This window comes from Bos indicus, chromosome 11 (genome assembly GCF_029378745.1).
Source record: "Bos indicus isolate NIAB-ARS_2022 breed Sahiwal x Tharparkar chromosome 11, NIAB-ARS_B.indTharparkar_mat_pri_1.0, whole genome shotgun sequence".
NCBI lineage: Eukaryota > Metazoa > Chordata > Mammalia > Artiodactyla > Bovidae > Bos > Bos indicus.
In genome coordinates, this window is record NC_091770.1 from 21,336,263 (window position 1) to 21,358,369 (window position 22,107).

Genomic DNA, 22,107 nt, shown 5'->3' on the forward strand with positions numbered 1-22,107 from the left:
ACTAAGATCATGGCAACTGGTCCCATCACTTCCTTGCTATTAGAAGATGAAAAAGTGGAAACAGTGACAGATTTTACTTTCTTGAGCTCTAAAACCACTGCTGACAGTGACTGCAGTCATTAAACTAAAAGACGCTTGCTCCTTGGAAGGAAACTATAACAAACCTAGGCAACATATTAAAAAGCAAAGACATCACTTTGCCGACAAAGGTCCATACAGTCAAAGCTATGGTTTTTCCAGTAGTCATATACATTTATAAGAGTTGGACCATAAAGAAGGCTGAGCAGCAAAGAACTAATGCTTTTGAACTATGGTGCTGGAGAAGACTTGAGAGTCCCCTGGACTGTAAGGAGATCAAACCAGTCAATCTTAAAGGAAATCAATCCTGAATATTCATTGGGAGGACTGATGCTGAAGTTGAAGCTCCAATACTTTGGTTACCTGATGGAGAGGGCCAACTCACTGGAAAAGATGCTGATGCTGGGAAAGATTGAAGGCAAAAGGAGAAGAGGGCAACAGAGGATGGGATGGTTAGATTATAGTAAAGGACAGGGAAGCCTCTCATGCTGCAGTCCATGGGGTCGCAAAGAATCAAACATGACTTTAGCAAATGAACAACAACAAAACAAATTATTTTTTGTAGAAAGAAGAAAACTTGATTTTACATAGCACAATGGACAAATCTCAGGATATAAATCTGAATCTTACTGTATTACTGCTATGTCACACTGGCAATTTTCACAAATTGTTACAAGAGTGCACCAGGACAGACCCAAGCTATACAGACTGACAGAGGTTTTGTTGTTATTTGCTTGGTTGTTTTTTAGCTCCTGAAACTCAAGGAAATCTCTGTCAAAACACTGTGGAAACACAAGTTAAGTCAAAGAGACTTCAGTGATTATACACACCAAGGAATACTTTGTTTGAAAAAAACAACAGCTTTGGAAAGTCATTCAACAAACATACTAATATAGCCTTCAACAATCAAAAACAAAACCAAATAAAAACAAACAACACAACAGCAAGCCCTGGGAAAAGGGAAGAATCTACTTTCAACAGTTACATTACACTATTCAAATGCCCAGTTTAAGAAAAAAAAATCACATAGCATACAAAACAAAAACAAACCAAGACAGAATTGCACATTGAAAGGAACAAAATTAACTGAAAGAAACTGGCTAAAGAAGCCCAGCCATCAGACTAACTAGATAAAAACTTTAAAACTGATTTGAATATGCTCAAAATGCTTTTTACAAAAAGTAAACAGGGCCTAAGGGACCTGCAGGATAATAAGCAGACCAAAACATGCATTGTGGGAATATCAGAAGGGGAAGAGAGAAAGGGACAGAAAGAACATGTAAAGAAATAATGGCTGAAAATACCCCAAAATCGATGAAATACATTAATCTACAAATTCAAAAAGTTCGATAAAATCTACATAGGATAAATTCCAGGATACTTGCACCAAGGCACATTATACACCACTGTCTAAAAACAAAAACAAAACCATAAAAGCAGCAGGAGAAGCAACTCTTTTCATACTGCTCAGTTCAGTCTCTCAGTCGTGTCCCACTCTTTGCGACCCCATGGACTGCAGCACGCAGGCTTCCTTGTCTATCACCAACTCCTGGAGCCTACTCAAACTCATGTCCATCAAGTCTGTGAGGCCATCCAATGATCTCATCCTCTGTCGCCCCCTTCTCCTCCTGCCTTCAATCTTCACCAGCATCAGGGTCTTTTCCAATGAGTCAGTTCTTCACATCAGGTGGCCAAAGTATTGGAGTTTCAGCTCCAGCATCAGTCCTTCCAATGAATAGTCAGGGTTGATTTCCTTTAGGATGGACTGGTTGGATCTCCTTGCAGTCCAAGGGACCCTAAAGAGCCTTGCCCAACAGCACAGTTCAAAAGCATCAATTCTTCGGTGCTCAGCTTTCTTTATAGTCCAACTCTGACATCCATACATGACTACTGGAAAAACCGTAGCTTTGACTAGATGGACCTTTGTTGGTAAAGTAATGTCTCTGGTTTTTAATAAGCTGTCTAGGTTGGTCATAGCTTTTCTTCCAAGGAGCAAGCATCTTTTAATTTCATGGCTGCAGTCACCATCTGCAGTGATTTTGGAGACCAGAAAAATAAAGTCTGTCATTGTTTCCATTGTTTCCCCATCTATTTCCTATGAAGTGATAGGACTGGATGCCATGATCTTAGTTTTCTGAATGTTGAGTTTTAAGCCAACTTTTTCACTCTCCTCTTTCACTTTCATCAAGAGACTCTTTAGTTCTTCTTCACTTTCTGCCATAAGGGTGATGTCATCTGCATATCTGAGATTATTGATATTTCTCCTGGCAATCTTGATTCCAGCTTGTGCTTCATCCAGCCCACCATTTCACATGATGTACTCTATATAGAAATTAAATAAGCAGGATGAGAATATGCAGCCTTGATGTACTCCATGGAACCAGTCTGTTGTTCCATGTCCAGTTCTAACTGTTGCTTCCTGACCTGCATACAGATTTCTCAGAGGCAGGTCAGGTGGTCTGGTATTCCCATCTCTTTAAGAATTCGCCACAGTTTGTTGTGATCCACACAAAGGCTTTGGCATAGTCAATAAAGCAAAAGTAGATGTTTTTCTGGAACTCTCTTGCTTTTTCGATGATCTAGTGGATGTTGGCAATTTGATCTCTGGTTCCTTTGCCTTTTCTAAATCCAGCTTGAACATCTGGAAGTGTATGGTTCATGTACTGTTGAAGCCTGGCTTGGAGAACTTTGATCATTACTTTGCTATCGTGTGAGATGAGTGCAACTGTGCAGTAGTTTGAAGCCCACCAGGGCTTCCCTGGTGGCTCAGAGGGTAACACATCTGCCTGCAATGTGGGAGACCTGGGTTCAATCCCTGGGTTGGAAAGATCCCCTGGAGAGGGAAATGGCAACCCACTCCAGTATTCTTGCCTGGAGAATCCCATGGACAGAGAAGCCTGGTAATCTACAGTCCAAGGGGTTGCAAAGAGTCGGACACGACTGAGCGACTTCACTCACTTGTGAACATTCTTTGGCATTGCCTTTCTTTGGGACTGGAATGAAAACTCATCTTTTCCAGTTCTATGGCTGCTGGTGAGTTTTCCAAATTTGCTGGCATGTTGCATGCAGGACTTCCACAGCATCATCTTTTAAGATAGGAAATAGTTCAACTGTTCAAGAGTCCGTAATAAGGTCAGCAACTTATTTCTTACTAGAAACCATGGATGCCCAAATACAGTAGGATGCACATTTAACTGTTGAAATAAAAAAATTGTCAACCAAGAATTTTGCATCTGACAAAACTGTTCTTCAAAATTAGGTATAATTTAGGATGTTGTCAGATAAACAAAAGTTGAGGGAGTTCAATATCATAAGACCTGCCCTACAAGAAATGCTAAAGATAGTCCTTCGAGTTGAAATGAAAGGACACTAAACAGCAACTCAAAGTCATATGATGAAATAAAGGTCTCTGCTGCTGCTGCTAAGTCACTTCAGTAGTGTCCAACTCTGTGTGACCCCTAGTATAGGTGAATACACCAGCAAATATAAAAACGGGTACTACTATATATATATTTGGCTTCTAACTCCATTTTGTATTTCCTATAGAATTTCAAAGACAAATGCATAAAAAATAATTACAAACCCATGATACTGGATACACAATGTATAAAGATATAATTTGTGAAAACAACAATATAAGGGGGTAAGACTGAGCTGCATAGGAGCAGAGCTTTTATATGCTATTGAAGTTAAGTCCATATCAGTGCAAACTAAATTGCTATAAATTTAGGAAGTTAAATGTAATTCACAAGGATTACCACAAAGAAAATTTCTAAAAAAATACACACAAAAGGAAATCAAAATGGTTCACTATAATAAAATGGGGGTGGGGGAGAAGAAGAAACCAGTAAAATGAGCAACAAAAAAGGTATAAAGTTTCACAACAACACAGAAGCAAAATGATGGCAGAGGTCCTTCCTTATCAGTCACTTTTGTTGTTGTTCAGTTGCTAAGTCGTGTCTGACTCAGAGACCCCATTATAGCCTGCCAGGCTCTTCTCACTACTTTAAATTTAATTGGGTTAAACTTCCCAATCAAAGCCAGAGACTGGCAGGACTGATTTAAAAACATGATTAAAGTATATGCTGACTATAGTGACTCAATTTATACACAAAACTATAGTTTCAAAATGAAAAGATGGAAAAAAGATATTCCATGAATACAGAAAGTAAGAGTGTTAGTGTGGCTATTCTGATACCAGAAAAAAAAGGCATTAGGTCAAAAACTGTTACAAGAGACAAAGATGGACACTGTATGTTGAAAAAAGGGTCAATTCATCAAGAAGATAAAACAATTACAAAGCATATATTAACATATACACACTACTATATATAAAATAGATAACTAACAAGAACCTACTGTATAGCACTCAGAACTATACTCAATAACTCGTAATAACCTATAAGGGAAAAGAATCTGAAAAAGAACATGTATGCGTGTAAGCTTTTTCACTCTCCTCCTTCACTCTCATCAAGAGGCTCTTAATTCCACTTCACTTTCTGCCATTAGAGTGGTATCATCAGCATATCTGAGGTTGCTGATATTTCTCCTGGCAATCTTGATTCCCGCTTGTGATTCATCCAGTCCATCATTTTGCATGATGTACTCTGCACAGAAGTTAAACAAACAGGGTGATAATACACAGGCATGTCATATTCCTTTTCCAATTTTGAACCAGTCAGTTGTTCCATGTAAGGTTCTAAGTGTTGCTTCTTGACCAGCATACAGGTTTCTCAGGAGACAGGCAAGGTGGTCCAGTATTACTCTCTAAGAATCTTCCACAGTTTATTGTGATCCATACAGTCAAAGGCTTTAGCACAGTCAACGAAGCAGATGTTTCTCTGGAAATCTTTAGCTTTCTCTATGAGCCAATGAATGTTGGCAATTTGAACTCTGGTTCCTCTGCCTTTTCTAAACCCAGCTTGTACATCTGGAAGCTCTCGGTTACTGTACTGCTAAAGCCTAGCTTGAAGGAGTTTGAGCATACCCTTGCTAGCATGTGAAGTGAGTGCAACTGTACAGTACTTTGAACATTCTTTGGCATTGCCCTTCTTTGGGATTGGAATGAAAACTGATCCCATGGACTATAGTCTGCCAGGCTCCTCTGTCCATGGAATTCTCCATGCAAGAATACCGGAGTGGGTTGCTATCCCCCTCTCCATGGGATCTTCCTGACCCAGGGATCAAACCTGGGTCTCCTGCATTGTAGGCAGATTCTTTACTGTCTGAGCCACCAGGGAAGCCATATGTACACACACAGAGTAAAACTATTTTTATTTGCAGATGACAATTCTATATATAGAAAAATTCCAAAGAATCCACAAGATACCAGAGCTAGTAAATTAATTCACCAAAGTTGCAGAAGAAAACCAACACACAAAAAGCAGTTGGGTTTCAAGATAAACTGAACTTCATTAAAGTTTAAAGCTTTTGTGCAAAGGACATTAACAAGAAACTGAAAAGTAGATTTTTGGTTGTATTTGAATGAAAGAAAATATTTACAAGTCATATAGCCAATAAGGAGCTAACATCAAGAATATTACAATGATGCCCTAAAATTTAACAACAAAAACTCAAACCACATAGGTTTTAAAAATGGCAATGGATCTGAACAGACATTTGCCAAAGAAAATATACAAGTGGCCAACAAGCACATGAAAAGATGGCCAATATTATTAGTCATTAGGGAAATACAAGACATAATACAAAGAGGTATCATTTCACATAAACTAGGATAGTAATTAAAAAAAAACAGAAAATAACAATGCAAGAGAGGATATGGAAAAATTGGAACCTTTGTGCACTGCTAGTAGGAATGTAAAAACGGTGTGATTGCTGTGGAAAGCAGTATGATAATTCCTCAAAAAGTTAAACACAGTTAAACATATAAACCAACTGTTAAACATATAAATGTTAAATAAGTTAAACATATAAACCAAATGACCCAGCGATTCCCCTTCTAGGTGTACACCCAAAAGAATTGAAAACAGGAACTCAAACAAATACTTGTATACCAATGTTCACTGCAGCATTCCTTACAGTAGCCAAAAGATAGAAACAATTCAGGTGTCCATCAACAGATGAATGAATAAACTAAATGTGGTATATACACAAAATGGAGTATATTCAGCCTTAAAAAGGAATTAAATTCTGATACATGCTACACCATGGATGAATCTTAAAGATATTTTGTTAACTAAAATAAATCGGACACAAAAGGACAAATATTATATGACTCAACTTACATTAAATACCTCAAACAGCTAAATTCATAAAGACAGAAAGTAGATTAGAGGTTATGGGGGCTGAGGGAGGAGGAAGTTAGGAGTTATTGCTTAATACGTACAGAGTTTCTGTTTGAGGTGATGAAAAGTTTTGGAAATAGACAGTGGTGACAGTTGCACAATCTTGTGAGCATAGCTACTGGCACTGAATTGTACACTTCAGTTCAGTTCCGTCCCTCAGTTGTGTCCGACTATTTGCGACCCCATGAATCGCAGCATGCCAGGCCTCCCTGTCCATTACCAACTCCCGGAGTTCACTCAGACTCACGTTCATCAAGTCAGCAATGCCATCCAGCCATCTCATCCTCTGTCATCCCCTTCTCCTCCTGCCCCCAATCCCTCCCAGCATCAGAGTCTTCTCCAATGAGTCAATTCTTCGCATGAGGTGGCCAAAGTACTGGAGTTTCAGCTTTAGCATCATTCCTTCCAAAAGAACACCCAGGACTGATCTCCTCTAGAATGGACTGGTTGGATCTCCTTGCAGTCTAGACTACTTAGAAATGGTTAAAATGGCTAATTTTGTGTTTTATATATATATATATGGATATATGTAAAATATATTCTACCACAGTAAGAAAAAGTTATTAATTATATGTAAAGAAATCAGAATCCTATCAGTCCTTAAACTGTGAATGCAATTAGCAGTAAGTGCATTCCATTACAAACTACTGAGCCATACATAGAAATCAACTCACTTGCAAATGGTTTAGATTGTAATAAAATAGAAGATGGGACTTGTCTATATAAAAAGGAAAAAATTTTGTTTCAGGAATTATAAAAGAATAACTAGAATTTAAGTCAGCTTATTACAAAAAGTCTCTTTTAATTTAAAACTTTTATTTTTTAATTCTAAGACTTGTTTTATTTTTAAAATTTTAAAATTTAAAATTTATATTTTTATTTTTAACCCTGAATCAAACTTTCTATAAAGTACAATCAGAGTGCTTTAACACAGATGGGAAGATAACAGATTTTTTTTTATCACCAGATATAAGTTTCATAAAAGCAACAATTGAGGTTTTAGTTTTCATTTGTCCAGAATGTCTGTCATATAATACTCAATAAATCTGGTGAATAAAACCAAACTAGTCAAAATCAGCTTCCCTCATAGTTCAGTCAGTAAAGAATCTGCCTGTAATGCAGGAGACCCAGGTTAGATTCCTGGGTCTGGAAGATCCCCTGGAGAAGGAAATGGAAATCCACTCCAGTATTCTTGCCTGGAAAACCCCACGGACAGAGGAACCTGGCGGGCTACAGTCCATGGGGTGGCAAGAGTCGGATATGACTTAGTGTCTAAACTACCACCACCAGTCAAAATCAGTAGGAAAGCAGCATTAAGGAAACTCTTTTCAAAATCATCTTCCCATTATAAAGTTAAAATATCTACCGTAAAAATAACATCTGAGTAATTCAGGGCCTATAAAACTAAAACTTTAAATTCCTTCTTTTCTCTGGTATATGCCTCCATCCCCAACTCCAACAGGTAATTTCCAGAACCTGACTTTATGTGTACCTTCTTGTACTGATTTGTGCTTGTCTACCTGAAGCAGCCCAGCCTAGAAAGGAAAGTCCACAAGCACTCATCTTCATAACTGGATGGTTGGCCTATTCAAGGTACTCCTGAAGTGCTTGAGGTACTCCTGATTCACTAGGTCATACTGTAGGTATCGTTTGCATGTTTTCTTTCATCTTTATTGCTTTGTTTGTCATTTGGTACATTAAGGCTGAATACGAAATCAACTTGAATAGGAAATGCAAACTTTATTTGATAACTATTAAAGCAAACCATGGGTTTCCCCGGTGGCTCCGCGGTAAGAATTTGCCTGCCAATGCAGAAGATGTGGGTTTGATCCCTGGGTCAGGAAGATCCCTTGGAGGAGGAAATGGCAACAGAGACCAGTATTCTCACCTGGGAAATCCCATGGATAGAGAAGCATGGTGGGCTACTGTCCACAGAGTCGCAAAAGAATCAGATACAACTTAGCAACTAAACAACAACAAAGCAAACTGTGTACTATTAATGACAATCAAGTTCCGACTTTCGGAACTCATCCTAAGGTATCTTTAAAAAAAAGAAAAAGCATAAGGAGCTTGGGGGAACAAATTACCACTTTAAGTGGGGGGAATACTGTAATTCGATTGTCCTGAATCAGGCAATTTATAGCCACAGAGATGACCATGGCTGGCTATGAGATTCAGTCTCTCAGATCTCTGACTCTAGGGAAAAATAACTGACTCTGGGCCCCAGCTGCTGCACTCTGAAATCCATCACTTTGCACAGAGGCCGTGCTTCTCACTGGCTGCTCCCAGTAAAGAACACCACAGGCATACACTAAGATGGCCCTGATCTTGGAAGATGAGAAATTTCTGTGATAGACAACTTCTGCTCAAGAACTTCTGAGGTCCCGGTTAAATTTCCTTAGAACTACGACTTTCACCCAAAGTTCCTTCCTTCCTTACCTTTCTCCTTCACTTGGAGTCAGACTTGCATCAGTCTGATGATTCTCCTTGCCTCCTTCCTCATTTTCTCTCACAAGCACTTCTAATAAACTCCTTGCATGCTTAATCCCATCCTGGCATCTGCTTCTTCCTTGAAGCATTGCATTTTTTTTAAAATTTAGCCATTTAAAAAATTATTTCTAAAGCATCATGTTTGCTTCCCTATTTGCTAAAATAGGATACACCAAACATGACAATTCCAATGCCTTTGTCTGCTAAAAATCTCAACTAAGACATACCTAACTCATCAGTAAGTATATTCTTAAAGGGACAAGATCAGAGCTACATACAATTCAACATGTGTACTGAGCACCTGCTATACATGAGAAACATGCTAAGCATTAGAGGGAATACAAAGGTGATGTGGTTCCTATCTTGCTCTCAAACAACTCCCAATATAGAGGAGGAGAAGCCACATATACAAACTTTAAAGGGCAGATTTTCATTAAGTACTAATATTGACACATAAAGTACTAAAGAAATTAATGGTGGTGGTTTAGTCACTAAGTCGTGTCCGACTCTTGTGACCCCATGGACTATAGCTTTCCAGGCTCCTCTGTCCACGGGATTCTCCAGGCAAGAATACTGGAGTGGGTTGCCATTTTCTTCTCCAGTCTACTAAAGACATTAATAGATCCATTCTACTTAGGGGATGGAATTGTAGTAGAAAGCCTATGTAGAGGAGACAGCATTTGAAACATACACGGAAAGACAGAATCTTCAGGTTGTACCTGCCTATAATTAATAAGGACAGTCCAATAAAGATGCCTTCCATGCTTACATACTTGGCTACCCTCAATGTTTAAACTCCTCCCATCACAATTCTCTCACTCCGTGCTACTCCCAGAATACTGATGGTTTCTTAGTTTCCCTCCAAAGCATTCCCAGTATTCCCCCTTTCATCACTATTGCCACTAAGACTCCTAAGCCAGAATCCTGGGAATCAACTTTGAATCTTCTCTCGCTACCCCATCATTCAACCACCAATCTACTTCTAAAGCTAAAATCTGTCCACTCTTCTTTACCCCACAGCTACTGCTCTAGTCAAGAACACCACGATCCCTTCCATGAATTGTGGCAAAAGTCCCCTAACCTGCCTTCTTGCCTACAGTTCTACAGTCATTTAATCCATGCTCCACAGAGCAGAGATCCTTTAAAATTCATATCTAATTATTAATACCTGGTTTAAAAGTCTTCAATAGGTCCTCACTGCTCACAAGATAAAATCCAATACTTTCATTCACAAGAGCTGACTCCACACTTCAGACTGAATAGACTCCAGCTACTCAGAATTCCTAATTTGCTGAGCTCCTCTTGGATTCCAGTGGCTCTGTGCAACACCAACCCTTGGAAGACACATCCTCCTTATCCTCACCTGGTCAACTCTCACTTCCACTAAAATGTTACTTCCTTCACTCCCAAACATAAGGATACTAGAATAGTCTCCTAGCTTCCTATTGCCATCCCAAGATCATTTCTTCTCAGCCTTTTCCTTCATGATCTATGCCATCTTTCCATTAACTATTGCCTTTAAGATGGGGATCAGATCAGAGATCAGATCAGTCGCTCAATCGTGTCCAACTCTTTGTGACCCCATGAATCGCAGCACGCCAGGCCTCCCTGTCCATTACCAACTCCCGGAGTTCACTCAGACTCACGTCCATCGAGTCAGTGATGCCATCCAGCCATCTCATCCTCTGTCGTCCCCTTCTCCTCTTGCTCCCAATCCCTCCCAGCATCAGAGTCGTTTCCAATGAGTCAGTTCTTTGCATGAGGTGGCCAAAGTACTGGAGTTTCAGCTTTAGCATCATTCCCTCCAAAGAAATCCCAGGGCTGATCTCCTTCAGAATGGACTGGTTGGATCTCCTTGCAGTCCAAGGGACTCTCAACAGTCTTCTCCAACACCACAGTTCAAAAGCGTCAATTCTATGCGCTCAGCCTTCTTCAAGTCCAACTCTCACATCCATACATGACCACAGGAAAAACCATAGCCTTGACTAGACAGACCTTTGTTGGCAAAGTAATGTCTCTGCTTTTCAATATGCTATCTAGGTTGGTCATAACTTTCCTTCCAAGGAGTAAGCATCTTTTAATTTCATGGTTGCAGTCACCATCTGCAGTGATTTTGGAGCCCAAAAAAATAAAGTCTGTTTCCACTGTTTCCCCATCTATTTCCCATGAAGTGATGGGACCGGATGCCATGATCTTCGTTTTCTGAATGTTGAGCTTTAAGCCAACTTTTTCACTCTCCACTTTCACTTTCATCAAGAGGCTTTTGAGTTCCTCTTCACTTTCTGCCATAAGGGTGGTGTCATCTGCATATCTGAGGTTATTGATATTTCTCCCGGCAATCTTGATTCCAGCTTGTGTTTCTTTCAGTCCAGCATTTCTCATGATGTACTCTGCATATAAGTTAAATAACAGGGTGACAATATACAGCCTTGACGTACTCCTTTTTCTATTTGGAACCAGTGTGTTGTTTCATGTCCAATTCTAACTGTTGCTTCCTGACCTGCATACAAATTTCTCAAGAGGCAGATCAGGTGGTCTGGTATTCCCATCTCTTTCAGAATTTTCCAGTTTATTGTGATCCACACAGTCAAAGGCTTTGGCATAGTCAATAAAGCAGAAATAGATGCTTTTCTGGAACTCTCTTGCTTTTTCCATGATCCAGCGGATGTTGGCAATTTGATCTCTGGTTCCTCTGCCTTTCCTAAAACCAGCTTGAACATCAGGAAGTTCACGGTTCACATATTGCTGAAGCCTGGCTTGGAGAATTTTGAGCATTACTTTACTAGCGTGTGAAATGAGTGCAATTGTGCGGTAGTTTGAGCATTCTTTGGCATTGCCTTTCTTTGGGATTGGAATGAAAACTGACCTTTTCCAGTCCTGTGGCCACTGCTGAGTTTTCCAAATTTGCTGGCATATTGAGTGCAGCACTTTCACAGCATCATCTTTCAGGATTTGGAATAGCTCAACTGGAATTCTATCACCTCCACTAGCTTTGTTCGTAGAAGGCCCACTTGACTTCACATTCCAGGATGTCTGGCTCTAGGTCAGTGATGGGGAAGGAAATGGCAACCCACTCCAGTATTCTTGCCTGGAGAATCCCATGGACAGAGGAGCCTGGCAGGCTACAGTCCATGGGGTCGCAAGAGTCAGATACAACTTAGTGACTAAACCACCACCACCATAACCTTAAAATCATTACTGTGTTATGCAGCAGGATAGTTTCGTCAAATGCATGCAAGTGTATGCAGAACCCCAGTATGTAAGTTTTGAGAGCTAAGTTTCTCAGTCTAACACAAAGGGCTTCAAAGCCTTCTTCATTTCGCCTCCTTCTCCCCTAAGGCAGTTATTCCCTAAAATCTAAGGTGCAGGACAAATTAGAACACCGTTTTTCTGTATCACGCTGCCTACCTACTCGAAGGAAGCAACACAGTGCAGTGGGAAGAGTTGTGTTTGAAGCTAAACAGACTTAAGTTCAAATCTTGGTTCTATTAGTCAATAAAATAAGAAAAAGAAACAAAATATCAGACTGTCTCTATTTGCAGATGACATAATTACGTAGAAAATTCTATGGAGGGGCTTTCCTGGCGGTTCAGGGTTAAGACTCCATGTTTCCAATGCAGTGGTGTGGCTTGGATCCCTGGTCAGGGAACTAAGATCCCACATGCTCCAGGGAGTGGCCAAAAATAGATAAAAATTCTATGAAATCTGCAAAACAACTTTGAGCAAGGTCAAAGGATAAAGGATCAATATATAAAAATTAGCTACATGTTTGTTTAATTCAGATATATGATCTTTATTAAACAACTTTTTGAGTTTCATAATGCCTTTCTTTTTCGTGAATTTTTAGCATACCAAAGGACTCACTGATGCTTATTTAAGGACTTCCAATTGATAACAATATAAAATTTCTGAAATTCCCTCTCTTTTCCCTTAGAAGTCTCTCCCTTTCATCTCCCATTTGGACTAAATTCTCTCTAGGCCTGAGCACATCTGTCACCCTGCAATTCCTCTCTATTGCTCTCCAAATTTTCACCTATTGCTATATACCCATTAACAAATAACTGTAAAATAAAAAATTTTAAAACAATTTACAATAATATCAAAAAACAAAATATTTCAGATTAAAGTTAACCAAAGACATGTAAGACTTCTACACTCAAAGCATTTCTGAGAGAAATTTAAGTCTAAATAATGGAGACATATACTACATTCATGAATCCAAAGACTTGCTATAGTTAAGATGCCAATTCTATCCTGTTATCTACAGATTAAATGAAATTACAATTAAAATCTCACCAAGATTTTTTGGTAGAAATTGACAGGATGGTTCAAAATTTATACTGAAATACAAAATCTAGAAACAATAAAATAATTATTTTAAAAGAAGGAGGGCTTGCACTACCTAACTTTAAGACTTACTATAAATCTACAGTAATCAATAGTGTGGTATTGGGGGAAAGATAAACAAGACATCAATGGACTAGAAGAGTCTAAAACACATACATATTTACTTTAGATATTATATATTTAAATATACATTTACATAAACATATAATATATATTCATTTAATTTTCACAGAAACAACACAATCCAACAGGGAGAGGAAAGTCTCTTCAACAAATAGTTCTGAAATAACTAGATTTGAGCAGAAAAAAAAAAAATCTCAATTTCTACCTCATATCATATACAATTAATTTGAAATGGATCATAGGTCATGTAAAAGCTAAAGCTTTTAGAAAATAGCCTTGGGACCATGTGTGCATGACTTGGTGGCAGGCAAGGGGTTCTGTGACAGAGCACAGTGACCTTAAAAGAAAAAAACCTGATAAATTTGACTCCATCAGTATTAAAAACTTCTGTTTATCAAAAAACACCATTAGGAAAATGAATAGACAAGCCACAGACCAGAAGAAAATATTCATGAAACATATATCTGATAAAGGACAGTTAACTACGATAATACAAAGAACTCTTACAACTCAATACTATAAAGAAAAACAACCCAATTTTTTAAATGGGCAAAAGATTCACACAGATACTACACAAAAGAAGACACACGAATAACCCAGAAGAACATGAGAGCTCAATATCATTAGTCACCAGGATAATGCAAATTAAAGCCACAATGAGATAACACTACACACCCATCAAAATTACTAAAATTAAAGACTAATGACATCAAATATTGGCAAGAATGTAGAGCAACTGCAACCCTCATACACTGTTGGTGGGAACATGAAATGGTACCAACCATTTTGAGAAAAGGTCTGGAAGTTTCTTATAAACCTAACAGACATTTACTCTCTGAGCCATTTCTCCTGATATTTACCCAAGAGAAATGAAAACACTTCTACAACACGAGCTATAAGTAAGAACATTCATGGCAGCTTTATTCTCAACAGCCCCAAACTGGAAATCTCCCAGGTATCCATGCATTTAATAAACTTTGACATATTCATATGACAGAAAAAAAAAAAAAGACTGAATTCTTCATTAAACACAACCTCAAAAGCCTCACCAAAAATATATACTGTACAATTCTATTTATATGGTATCTACAACAGATAAGATTCATGTATGGTGATAAAAGATCTGAAGAGCAGCTGCTTCTGGAGGCTGGGGGTAGGAACTGACTGAGAAGGCACATGAGGAAAATTTCGGGAGGGCCGGTAATGTTCCATAGCCTGGTAGAAGCTTCAGTTGTATTCATTTGCCAAAACTCATTAAACCGTACAATTAACATTTGTGTATTTCTCTGTACATAAATTTTACCTGAAAAACAAAAAGAACTGTAAACAAAGAGTGAACTCTAAGTTAATGATATGCAAGCTGAAGTGTTTAAGGGTAAAGTGTACTGATGTCCACAACTTAATTTAAAATCCTTCAAAATGTTAAGATGGATTGGTGGATGGATAGACATATGATAAAGCAAACAATAAAATACTTGTAAATTAGAGAATCCAGGTGGGTATACGAGTATTTACCATGCAACTCTGAACTTTTTTGTGTATCTGAAATTTTTCATAATAAAATGTTGGATACAAAACTTGATTACAAGACAAATAAATATATTCTAAAATGAAGGGCAAAGTTTTTAAAATAATGTATCATAGGGAGTAGCTGCCTCTTATTATTTGGTTGGAGCATTGTCACTGCTGTGATGTCTGGACCTCTCTGCCACTGCCTTCTTCCTCTCTACTACAACACACATCATAATCCTTGTGGAAACCATCCTCATCCATGCACGCTATCCACCATTCAGCACACCAGTCCAGAGCCCCTGTTTCATCTTCCTCATTTCTAGAATCTTAAAACTCCAAAATGTAATTATCAATATCTCTAATCAAAATTCTTTATCTGCTCCCCTTACCCTCCTCTTACAACTCATTGAGATTTCTAATCCATGGAGCTCTCATTTACACCTCCATTCTCTCTCTTACAGCTTAACTTTCAATCTTCTGAAATACCACTATTCTCTTCATCTCTACTGCAGCCACAAGCAAACAACAATCCTTCTCTACCCTTTTACCTTAACTGATGGGTGCTGCAGGAAGAAAATCTCACAACCAGCAGGCCAATGAATGCTCTTCAAACCTACAATGCTCTCCACACTCCGCACTGCTCAGCAATCCTTTCTTATTCACTGGTTGGCTCCTTCTCCCAACTCCACAGCAGCAATTCCAAAACTTAAGATCCTTACTCATTTCTTTCCTCACTCTACGTAAAGCATCTTGTCTTTCATTACGAAAATTGAGGCTACCTAGCATGAACTCCGGAGAAGGCAATGGCACCCCACTGCAGTACTCTTGCCTGGAAAATCCCATGGACAGAGGAGCCTGGTGGGCTGAAGTCCATTGGGTCGCTAAGAGTCAGACACGATTGAGCAACTTCACTTTGACTTTTCACTTTCATGCATTGGAGAAGGAAATGGCAACCCACTCCAGTGTTCTTGCCTGGAGAATCCCAGGGACAGGGGAGCCTGGTGGGCTACCGTCTATGGGGTCGCACAGAGTCGGACACAACTGAAGCGACTTAGCAGCAGCAGCATGAACTCCCTGCTCCTCAACCTACAAACCCATTTTATCTCATCCCCTCCCACCTCAGAAGAAAGGATGTTATCACTCCTGCCAGAGGTAGCATATAATCATTAATACTGTTTTAAAATGCAGACTCTGTAACCAAGTTATCCTTTCCAAACCTCAGTTTTCTGTCTTATAAAATAGACACAATGATAGTATCCTGTGAGAATTAGAGAACACATAAGGCACTTAAAATAGTACTTGGCAAATAATTTGAGGCAAATACTAGTATCTTCACTATCATTCTCCATCAGTTACTTCCCCGAAGCATCCTAACATAAACAAGTTTCCATCACATTTAAATAAAAAACAAGTGTCTTCCGCAACTTGAATCCCCTTCATTCACAAGCTTGAAGGGGGAAAAAAAAAATCTGGAAAAAAAAAAAAATCTATTCTTGCTACTCATTTTTCATGTTTTTCTATCTTCTTTTTTTTGTTTGTTTTTCTATTTTCTATTCTCACACCTAAACTGCCGGACATAAGCACCTGAAAAATAGTAGTTAGATTTAACAGCTTAAATCTAACTACTATGTTTCAGGTACTTTATTTGACTTTTCTATAGCCTGACACAGTTAAAACACTTTCCTTGAAACTCATCCATTCTCAGCTTCTCGGACACTAGGGTCTTATTCTTTCTACCTGACTCTTTCCTTCTTAATCTCTTTCACTCACTCCTTTCCCTTTGCTCTTTCCCTACATTCTATTGTTCATTTTATTCCTCCAGTTCTGATGCCAGCCTAATTTCATTCTTACTTCTTATCATTTTCAGTGAGTGGCCTCATTCACTTTTTTAAAAACACCTTCTTTGAGGTACAATTAACACATAATAAATTACAAATATCTGAGCTGTATAACACGTTAGAATTTTAATACGCTCCTGAGGTGGCTCACTGGTAAAGAATCTGCCTTCCAATGCAGAAGTCGCAGGAGACACAGGTTTGATCCTGGGTCGGGAAATCCACTGAAGGAAGGAATAGCAACCCACTTCAGTATTCTTTGCTTGGAAAACTTCATAGACAGAGAAGCCTGGCAGGCTACAGTCCACCAGGTCAAAAAGAGTTGGACGTGACTGAGCACACACAAGAATGCATGCATATGCTCCTGAAACTATTAGTACAATCAAAAAGCAAATGAACATAAATGCCTCTCCCCAAAACAACTACTGACTTGTTTTCTGTCACTGTAGATGCATTTTTCTATAAGTTTACAGTACGTACTATGGTGTTTGGGGCAGTAGGGGGTGTTACCAGCTTAATTATTTTGAGCAATGTTGTCTCATGTATCAATAGTTCATTCTTTTTTACTGCTGAGAAGTATTCCAGTGTATGGCTATATCACAATTTGTTTATACATTCACCTGCTGATGGACATCTGGATTGTTTCCAATTTTTTGCTGAACAGAACTGCCATGAGCATTCATGTGTAACTCTTGAATGGACAGCTTCATCTATCTCATGGCCCCACCCACACACCTAAAAGTCCCAAATCTGTTCACCAGATACCAACAACCAACTGCCAGTCCTACAAGTCCACCTGGATAACCAGAAGGGACTTTAACAAGTTCAAAACTCATCTTATAATGCTACTCCTTTATAGCACTATAAAGGAGTACTCCAACAGGTACTCCTCCTACATTCTCTATCCTGACTAAAGGCACTCAAACCAGAAACTTAAGAGTCCTCCTAGGCTTACCACTTACCCCAATCACTATGAGTTACTAGATCCTGTCAATTCTGCCTTTTAAACATCTCTCAACTATATAAAATCCATCTCTACACTTTCATCCTAATTCAAATGCTCCCTTAATTCAAATATATATCATCTCCTGGCTGGACTATTAAACTAGCTTTCTAACTTTTCTCCTTACCTTCGGTCTCATTCTTCTGCAATCCATTTTCTATTCTATGGCCAAAGTGGATTTTCTAAAATTGAAATCTGATGTTATTCCCCTATTTAAGGTTCCTCAATGACATCTATACCCTCAAAATAAAAATCATTCTCCTTAGCTTAACATTAAAAAATTTGCTATAAACTACTTTTCCCTCCAAACTCATCCTCTGCCACTTCTCATCATGTTAGAACTTAGTCATTTCTGGATAATGTCAATTCCCTTTTAACTCTTACTGTTGAGGGCAATACTTGGTCTGCAGTAGGCATGACAGACTTATGCAATAGATAAGATCGGACTTTAACAGATGGGATCCATTGAGACCTTCTGGGAATTTTCAGGAAAAAAGGTAGTCCTGTCTGGCTGAAGCATAAAGTATATGAAAGACCAGGATAGGCAATCCATTCAGAAAAGCAGGATGAAGGCAGATCACTGATCGACATCAAGTCTATTTCAAAGAATACACACTTCATTCTATGCCCTCAAAAGACATCGATGGTTCTGAACAACTGTGTGACATATTCAGAAGTGTCCTATAACTTCTGAAATCTGAAAAACAGTAAAGGAGAGGTGGGGCAGTGAATTCAGTTAAGAGGCTATAGCAGCAGCCTGGGAAAGGGGACCCAAGTGTAGTTGGAGTAGGAGGGAATTGATTATATGACCATGTCAAGGAAAATGAACCTACAGGCTCTTCCTGGGTGTGGACAGTCAGAAATGACATCAAAGTCTTGAGCCAGTCAAATGAAATAATACAGCCATGAAGAGAAAAAAATTTGTAAATAGTAAGTGGAAGGGAGGGAGCTGATGGTTTTCCTTGGCTATTCCCTACCCATTCATTCAAATTTAAGTGCCAACTAGGTGACAGACACTGTATACATAGAGGATGAAATGAGGGTAAAATATCATCCCCATTCCCAAGGACCATCCAATCTAATTGGGGTGGTGAACTTAAATAGGAAAAAAAATAGGAATTGTTAAGTGCCTGGCTAGGGTGCTAAAAGAACAGACTAAAAGAAAGACTATCCAATTCAGGCCTGAGGATTTGAGAAAAGATCAGAGGTCCAGTGAGCCCAGAGGATGAGCAGTGTTAGGCCAGGCCAAACGCAGTCCAGGTGAAGAAAAGAGCATATCCAAAGAGCCCCAGGCTACATAACACAAGTTGATGCATCCGCAAACTACAATAAGGCTAAAGGAAGATACGGAGGTAGGCACATGAAATATCTAACTTGTCTTTGGTGGCTTAAAATCATCTTTAGTGGATATCTTAAGTGGGAATTGGAAGAAATCTCACACATCAACTAGACTGCGTACATTTTCACCCCCTCCCATCACTTCTACTGCCATGCAAGGGTATCTCTGCTTAAAGTCAAAGCAGGGTTATGTAAATAAGCAGAGAGGACTGGTGGGGTCTGTGGTCAATCGGAGACAGATGGGCAGCCATTTACTCAGCTCCAGCAGCTTACTGCCCTGCTTGAATGCTGGCCCACTGTGGAGAGATCTTCCCATTCTCCAAGAAAAGTTCAAGATTCAGATTTTATGTAGTAACACCCATTTAAAAATACTAGCAATTACATTAAAAACAAAAAAACACTATGCCAGCCAAACAAAATGTTTCTGTGGACAGATTTCCGCAAGGGCCACCAGTGTGGCAGAGGCAGGCCTGGTCTGCTAACTCCTATGATGTTCGTCTCACTGCTTCATAGGACCCTCAACTGACAGGGTTTCATGGTGATTCTCCTGGCAAAGGAGCTGCTTGCCTCCAAGCAAAACAGTCCCAAACTGATAGTGTTTTATGAGTTCTTTTATATATTTTCAATAATTTTTCTGTCTCCTCTCCACCCCACACCCACCTTGGTCAGGATACCTGCTTCCGGAATCACTGAGACTTCCTACCCCCCATCTACTACAAGCTAAGACGGCAGGTAAAGCGAAAGTAAACAGGGTGAGAGCCTGACAGGATTTCTAAAGAATAAGGTACGTAAGGCATATGACACACCTTTATTTTTCTTAGAAAACAGTATCAGAGATGTCTGTGACTAATCAGACATCTGAACAAAAAAGTCAGTAAGTTACACGTGAAATATACCAGCAAATTCTGCTAACAAACCAAACAGCTTCCACTGTAAGATAGCAAGAGAGGGAGAACAGGACAAAAGGGAAAGTAAAAGTTGCTGGCCTCTGAAAAATACCAAACACCTTTTTAAAAGCATAAATGTTTAGGAGAAAGGGTATCCTATAATCTCAAATCTGAGTGAACAGCAAAATTATTTTTTAACCAGATACCATGAAACATTTTTTGAGCAATGACGATTTAGATACCTATTAAAAGAGTAAAGCTACTCCTGTATTTATAAGGTAAAACAAAAATACTCTGATAGCCTTCATTAATATATTCATTCAGACATCAGTTGCTGATGTTTTAATGTATTTATTAAGTCACAACATTGCTTTAGAAGCTTTGAAAATGTAACATTTCGTAATTATACTAAAACGTGTAAAAGTACAGATCACGGGGTATATAACTTTAGATAACAATGTGGCAAGCTCGAAGAAACAGAACTGCTAAAATTTCTAATCAACAAACCGAATGACAGGGCCAAGGTTTTGAGAGAGAAAGAGAGAGAGAGAGAGAGAGACGGGGGAGTGGGGGTGGGGGAAGGTGGGGAGGAGGAAAGAAAGGGAGGGAGGGAGGAAGGAAGAAAGAAAGAAGGAAGGAAAGAAAACAGTGGTATGGGCACCTGCCCCTGTAAATCGGAGGTATGGGGGAATTCAGGGGAATGAAGAGTGATTACGGAGGGCGAGCAAAGCAGGCCATCCATGTTCCTGCTGGCAGGCGAGCTCCGCAATTACTTAGGGCAAGCGTTACGGCCAGAGCATTCTTGAACCCACTAGGACGAGCATACTGGACACATAAAACCGGAGGCTGACAGCAGCTCCGAGAAAGCACAGAGAAGGCAGAGAAGCGGCCTGCTTTGACCTCCAATGAAAACTGAGGCTCCTCCAACTCTCGTCTCTGAATCAGGGGCAGGGCAAGCTCTCAGCGGTTGGATTCTTCGGACAAACTCTCCCTGGCTCCCTGCGGCCTTCCCACACGCCACACGGGGTGACTGTCAACACCGAGAGCCAACGAGTGCGGGGGAACCTCTCCGGGTGTGCCGTCCCTTCTGGGAGGCGGTGAGACCGGGAAGAAAGACGGCCCCGCGCGCCCCGCCTCCCCAGCCCTTCCCCGACCCGGGCCCGGTGCTCTCGCCCAGGCTGCAGCCGGGGAGCGGGGTCTCGTGCGCTCCTCACCTTTTTCAGCGCAGGCACCAGCAGCCCCCGCCACTTGGGCGCGTTCTCCTCGCTGAAAAACTCGTACGGCAGCTGCTGCGCCTGCATGGTGCCCCCGGGGCGCCTCCGGGCGGGGAGAGGGGCGGCGGCGGCCGGGCCGGGGAGCCGCGAGAGGGTGAGCTCGTAGCGCGGAACAGGGCCGCGGTCCCACCGGACGGCCCGGCCCCCTTGGGGCGCCGAGCAGCCGGGCTAGCCCCGGAGAGGGGGCTGGGGGGCGAGGCCCGCGCCCGGCCACCCACCCGACACAGGCACCAGCCGCGGAAAGCGAACGCAGCCCGGAGGCGGCGGCGGCGGCATCCCGCACCACCGCCCCGGGGCCGGGCCCCCTTACCCCTCCCCGGCCCGCCCTCCGCCGCCGCCCCGGGTTGCCCTCCGCCGCCGCCCCGGGTTGCCCTCCGCCGCGGTCGCCGCCCGCCCGCCGGGACTGCGCTCCCGAGCCCGGCCTGGCCCCGCGGCGGAGCCGGCGGCTGGGGGAGGGCTGTGGAGGGACGCTCCGGCCCCGGCGCCCGCTCCCCGCGGCACGGACCCCGAAACGCTGGCGACCTGGGGCGGGGCGGAGCTGGGCGCGGGGTCTAGCGGGGGAGGGGGAAGGCCCGAGGTCGTCGTTGGGGAATCTGGCTGCCCTGAGACGCCGCCGCGGCCGCCGCCGACGCCGGTGTAGCGCTCGAGCTTCCTACTAGCGAACTGAACCTGCTCGCTACTGAGCATGCGCCACCGGGCAGGGCCGGTTCGCTCCGGGTTTTCCGGCTCCCCAGCAAAGGAGGAGGGAAAGCGCCGAAGAGGGAAAGCGCCAACGAGGGAAGCGCCGGACTGTGGCTGCGCCCCCGAGGGCTGCAGGGGGAGGAGCGACAGGGCCCGAAGCAGTAGAACCCCCAGCCGAGTGGGGCCTGCGGGGTGGGGCGTGAGCTACGGTGAAGCTGCCCCCATTGTGTGGTT

At 41.2% G+C, this 22,107-nt stretch overlaps 1 protein-coding gene across 3 annotated transcripts in view; it reads right to left on the reverse strand.

Moving 5' to 3' along the window:
- Positions 1-21,359, reverse strand: part of SOS1 (SOS Ras/Rac guanine nucleotide exchange factor 1) — a 131,217-nt gene extending 109,858 nt beyond the window's left edge. For all 3 annotated transcript variants that reach the window (XM_019970036.2, XM_019970034.2, XM_019970033.2), the window contains exon 1: positions 21,133-21,359. In XM_019970036.2, the coding sequence (XP_019825595.2) occupies positions 21,133-21,219 (87 nt within the window). In that variant the 5' untranslated portion in view covers positions 21,220-21,359. The remainder of the gene's footprint in view (positions 1-21,132) is intronic.
- Positions 21,360-22,107: the final 748 nt, after the last annotated feature.